Below are 6,193 nucleotides of genomic sequence, written 5' to 3'. Positions count from 1 at the left end.
TGCAACCCATCTGTGGTCCCAACCCCCAGGTTGAGAACTGCTGATTGGGGTAAAAGACTTTTATTTTGTTGAATAATTTTAAAAAAGCAGCCCTTTGAAATATATTCAACTTCTTAAAAAACTGAGATACCAGCTGAGTTCAGTTTGACCTTTTCTGTGTCAAAATGCCCCAAGACATTAATTAGAAATTTGTGTGACCAACATCAGTGACATTTCATAACACATTTTGCAGACAACCACTTGCTTTGGTCTCAATGACAGCACAATCAGAGGTGGAAAACATCATTTTTAATCAAATGTCAGTATGAACCAAAAGTGTTACTGCTGTTACTATGGAGGGGAGGAGGCTCTGTATGCTCGGTGACAGGGAGACAGTGAGTTGCTGGGCTGAATTTAGACCTTCAGCTGGGGGCTCTGAGCTATAGAGCTCTTATCTGATAAGACTGAAAGCACATATCACTGTGTGGGGTCATTTGTAATGCTGGGTAACCTTTCAAACATAGCTTCAAAACAAAAGACGGCAACCTTTGTGAGTTTTATTTCAACAGCGCACTGCCTTGAATTTCGATTTCAGGATAACTGTGATGGCAGCTATTTGATGTTTGGCATTGTGGTGTCAATCAATAACAGAATGATGCCTTGTATATGTTACACATTTCATAGGCAATCCACTCTTGGCTGCAAAGACAACGTACAAATCAAATACATAATGTGAATGAGCCCATAAATGGATTTTAATAGATAATCTGTCAGCAACTAGAGAGGAGAGCAGAGAGTGTTTTCTAATCATGATGGCCTGTGCTCTCTCTGCAGATATTAATAGCCACAAAGCAATGTCACTACTAAGTCCCCTGCTCCCTCTGACGGCTTTGTTTTCAAGCACATTCTTTCCATCTTTGTTTTGCTCTTAACTTATCCTCTGAGATAAGAGGTGAGGCTCCCCTTTTCACTTTTCAATACACTTCCACCCAGCTCAGCGGGAGAAAGAGCAGCGTTTTCCGACGAATCATTTGGTGTTAATGCTGTGTGCTTAGAGGTTGAACATATGAGAGATTAAATCAATAAACAGATGTCAGAAGTCTCTCTAATGAGATGAAACCATGCTGTGAAAACATTGGACACTTAATGGCAGAACCATGTGAGGATCCAGTTTCAGGACAAAGGCGCTGGATGTTAGGAGAGCAGAACAGATTGATGGAGCAGTGGAGTGCAGGGGGAGAATTAAAGAGAGGAGAGGGAAGCTATTTCAGGGATGGTGTGTCTGAAATGACAACTGTTGCCCCCCCTTACCCTCTGCTCTTTCTCTACCTCTCTATCAAACCCCGCTCTCTCTCTCGCCTGCTCTTAACCTCATAGCCTCAATGCCCAGAACATTTCAAACCACAGACCCCTGTGTCGATCGCTCGGTGAGTCTCACGATAAATATAGAACACCATTACCCTTTCCCAGTGAGCTCTGACACACGTGCGCAACCGCCCAACCAAACATGGGGCCATACAGTATATAAGGGCCAAGGCTGGGTGGCTGCAGGAGAGTGGGAAAACAAGTGATTTTACCTAACACAAGCAAGAAAAAAATAGAGAGAGAAAAGGGACAGAAAGAACAGAAGGACAACAGAAGAGCTGTGTAAATTATTTCTTACATTTAAGCCTCTGGAAGACTCCCAGAGGAGCCACAAGAAGAAGCAACTCTCTCCGCCTCCCTCTTTCCCTCCCTTCAATCTCCTCCTCTGCCTTCCCCAGCACTCTCACCCATCCATGAGTGCGACCAACTCCTCTGCCTATCGATCGGAGCGTAGTTTCCACCAGACTTCATCCTCGTCCTCATCCTCATCCTCATCCTCTAGTAACCCATACATGGAGAAAAGCCGGGGACTGTTCGCTGAGGACTTTGGCTCCTTCATGGGGCCTGGGAGTGATGCCTTGGGGTTTTCCAGTAAGTTTGAAGCAATTTAAGGTCTCTGTAACTCATTTTGTATACAAAAGTGGTTTGAAATGATAGCAACAGCAGGTTGAGGAGACAGATTTATGTCTGTGCTTGGAAGAGATTTGCGTAAAGTGGGGTGTTTTTCTACATAAAGCGGTGATAAAATATAGCCGAGGTGACAGTTCAGAGGAGGGACGACTGAGTTCAAAAGACAAAGGCAATTGGTGGTCGATGTGTGTGTACAAATATGTTTCTAAGCAAGAGTGCAGCCATAGTTTGATGGTGTAACTAAAGTGGAAAAAGAAAAATGGAAAGAAAACAGATTTACACAAAGGAAAACCCAAGTTGGAGCTGCATTTTTTGAAGAAAGGGAGGCACTGCTTGGCTTTCTCTTCCAGGTTTTCCAAGCATCTACAAATGCACATTAAGGTCAGGACACATTTCACTTTACAGTGCTTGGTTCATCCTCTAGCTCAGTCATGTGCGAATCCAGTGTGAACTGTTCTGTATTGGCTCACTGCTGGCACACACAGAAGTGTCAATGTGTGACATCTGAACTTTAAAGGGACTCAGAGTCTGTGCGGCCCGTGTGTCAGGGGCAGAGCTCAAGCGTTTTGGAACCATTGTTGGAATCCCATAGGTGCATCACAGGAGCCTGAGGGTGGGTGCAGCTAAAGGGAATGCAAGGCACACACACACACACACACACGCATACTCACACATGCGCGCACACAAGCAAGCCGGGGAATGCTGTACTGACTGCCATGTGTGACTTCACACACTGAGTATCTGGAATGACGCCTGCATAAGGAATGACCAGATGGTTGCCCGGTGACCGGTGTACACAGCAAATACATACACACACACACGCAGTTGGAATGATGTCACACTGTCAAGCTGACCTGCATACGTTAAGTCAGAGCTAATATCTCAAACACGAGCATTTCCAGTCATTGTGTCATGTGTTAGTTCTTCACTGAGCTCAGACCCACTGAGGACAGACACTGACGCATCAGACTGTATGATGATCACGTGTTTCTCTACTGTATCCCCATACAGATCATCAAAGCTGCACTCATCACTACCTTTTATATTAACCACAGATTAAGTGACTATGATGTGTAATGTGAAAGGTGTCGCTCATAGTGAAAAGTTTCACCCCACTCTGCAGTTCCTCTCAGCTATACAGTCCTTATTTAGCCTTTTATTTAGCTCATTGTTTTCCCTCCTCCAAACTCTGCTCTCATCTACTTCATTTTTTAGTGAAATGCCTCTGATGGATCTGTTGGCTAACTGCCCGGCACAAAACAGGAGAGAGACAAAGTTAGCAAGTGGCTGGGGAAGAGAGAAAATTCATGGTATCTGCAAAAAACAAATGCTGAAATCACACTATTGATTTATCTGAACTGTGACTTTACAGTGACTCTCTGTAGCTGCCATCTTAATACAATAAGGTATACAGCCAAGATGCTGTAGTGCTGGCTATGGTATAACCACAGTGAGGCAATCATACAATTTTCAAATTTGTTCCACAACTAGGAAAACTATGTTCATACTTCTCATAGCCATTTAACTCAAACCAATTCCAAAAATCAAGCAATCTAACTTTTCCAGGTCTAACTCTGTCAAAGCTTATAAAGATACTTAACCAGGCTCAACAAACCAGTTCAGGCAGTAACAAACTGTTTTTTTAAGTTTGTATTTACATTAATTTGTTGGAAAACCAAATAAATGGTATAAACTACTATCAGAGCCACATTATGGGCTATGACCCATTTCAGTTCAAACAGTAAGTGCTTTAGAAAGTGGGCTCAGGAGGTGAAGCAGGTTGTCCACTTCTAATAGTTGTAAGATCGGTGATTCAATTCCATGCTCCTCAGGTCCACTTGTTGAATACTTGGGCAAGATACCGAAACGCCAAAATTAGTGCGTGTGAATGTTAAACGGATGCATGTGGGACAGTGTATGGTAGCCTCAGCCACTAGTGTATGAATGTGTGTGTGAATGGATGAAAGTGGCATGAAGTCTAAAGCAGCTTTGAATGATCGCAAGACTAGAAAGGCGTTATACAAATGCAAGTACAATGAAGCAGCTAAATGGGATTCAGCCAGCATTAATTTTCCCACTGCGACGTGTCAAAACGTCTTAATGTAAAAGACATATTTTTTTTAGCTAATTGTAGTGAAGGGTTAACATTTTTTTATTTTAAAGTTCACAAAACACAAAGGCACGTGTTTTAAAATTACATCACTTGGCCATATCAGCCTCTTTAGAAAACCTAAAATCTCTCAGCTGCCTTGGAGGTAACAGAGAGGTGACCTTGAGACTGTTGTTATTTGTATGGCCATTTATGGAAAGACCCACTGAAACAGAAATAATGAGCCTAAATAATGTTTGATTTTAGTATGGATTCTAAGTCACCTGCATATAACACAAATGAAAATAAGTAAAAAATGTTCAATAGCATGATGTGTTTGAAATTAATGAGAACCTGAAACATGTCTACAATTGATCCCTAATGAAACACCACCTGCAGGTATTGTAATTATCACCAGAAATATGCTTCCTCTCTTAGCATGCAGTGACAATGACAATTCTGTGAAAATTAATTGTTAAAGGAAGAAAGAAAGAAAGATCTGAGTCCCCCTGTGGTCTGACATCCTCTCTCATCTTGTGGTTGATTTAGGCGGATCTGGAAATATCAAGACTCTTGGGGATTCCTACCAGTTCACAGTTGACGTGCGAGACTTCTCCCCTGAAGATGTCATCGTCACCACATCCAACAACCAGATTGAAGTTCGAGCAGAAAAGGTGGGCAGGCTTCCATTTGATTTACAATGGTTACATAAGTCCTTAAAACAATGTTGGTGTCTGGGTGGGTTCGGGTCTGCTGAGTGGAAAAACCACTTCACACAGCATCTTTCCACAGTCATGAAAAATGAAGTCATTTGTAATGTTCTGTCTTTCACAGTTGGCCCAGGATGGTTCAGTGATGAACACTTTCACACACAAGTGCCAGCTACCTGAGGATGTGGACCCCACCTCAGTGACATCATCACTGGGCACCGAGGGGACCCTAACAGTCAGGGCACGGCGACATCCGGCCAAACACGAGCTTGTACAAACCTTCCGCACCGAGATCAAGATCTAGAGAGGGACCTGCTTTCTTATCATAAACCTCTCACTTTTTGTGATTTTATGCAACTTCCTTTATTTCCTGTCTTCACTCAAACCATTCTTTACTTTAAACACTCAACAGAGAGTTGGCACTGCGCTCTATGAAACATGCCACATCCTCCTCCGTGACTGCAACAATGCCTGTCGCTGCTCATTTATATTCTGACATAGTCCACCATACACAGCAGCAATAGGTCATACCTACGTGTAACATATTGAGACACAGGGGCTGGACAAGTACAGCATTCTCACAAAGACACACACACACACACACACACACACACACACACACACAGAGCAATTGACGGATCAGTTCACTTCTAACACAGTTCTAAAAACGAAAACTCACCTCTGAAATTGATGGTTGTCACGTTAATAATAATTTATTGTATATTATCATTTGTGTGAATAAAAATTATCCTGCTTTGACAATAAACATCTGACAACGTGTGAGCCTTTTGATTGAATTATGACAAATTGTTTTCATCAAAGGTTAGAAAAACCTGATTTCTATATTTGTATATTATACTATTCTATACTATACTATACACTACACTACACTGTACTGTACTGTTCTATACTGTACTATACTATACACTAGACTACACTATACTGTACTGTACTATACTCTACACTACACTATACTGTGCTATATTATACTATACTATACACTACACTATACTGCACTGTACTGTACACTACACTATACTGTACTGTACTATATTATACTATATGTAACCTGCGTTAAAAAAGGTGCTATATAAATAAAGTTTTACTTACTTACTTACTTTACTATACTATACTACACAACACAGCACTACACTACACTATAGTACACTATACTATGCTATGCTATGCTATAGCATACTATACGACATTATGATATGCTATGCTATACTACACAACACCATACTATACATTATACTATACTATACTATGCTATGCTTTGCTATTCTATACTGTATTGTGCTATACTATAATATATAATATGCTATATACTATTACTATACTACACTACACTACACTATACTGTACTGTAATTTTCTAATTTACTATACTATGCTATTTTATACTATACTATACTATACTA

General features: G+C 41.1%; 1 protein-coding gene across 1 annotated transcript; it reads left to right on the top strand.

Moving 5' to 3' along the window:
• Nucleotides 1-1,520: 1,520 nt before the first annotated feature.
• hspb7 (heat shock protein family, member 7 (cardiovascular)) lies at nt 1,521-5,551 on the top strand. The gene is made up of 3 exons (XM_049581065.1): nt 1,521-1,935; nt 4,613-4,737; nt 4,898-5,551. Exons 1-3 carry the CDS (start codon nt 1,758-1,760, stop codon nt 5,075-5,077), a joined length of 483 nt encoding a protein of 160 aa, XP_049437022.1. The 5' UTR covers nt 1,521-1,757; the 3' UTR covers nt 5,078-5,551.
• Nucleotides 5,552-6,193: the final 642 nt, after the last annotated feature.

Source organism: Epinephelus fuscoguttatus, linkage group LG7, assembly GCF_011397635.1.
Source record: "Epinephelus fuscoguttatus linkage group LG7, E.fuscoguttatus.final_Chr_v1".
Lineage (NCBI taxonomy): Eukaryota > Metazoa > Chordata > Actinopteri > Perciformes > Serranidae > Epinephelus > Epinephelus fuscoguttatus.
Note: the sequence above shows the minus strand (reverse complement) of the source record. Positions and strands in the feature narration are given on the sequence as shown.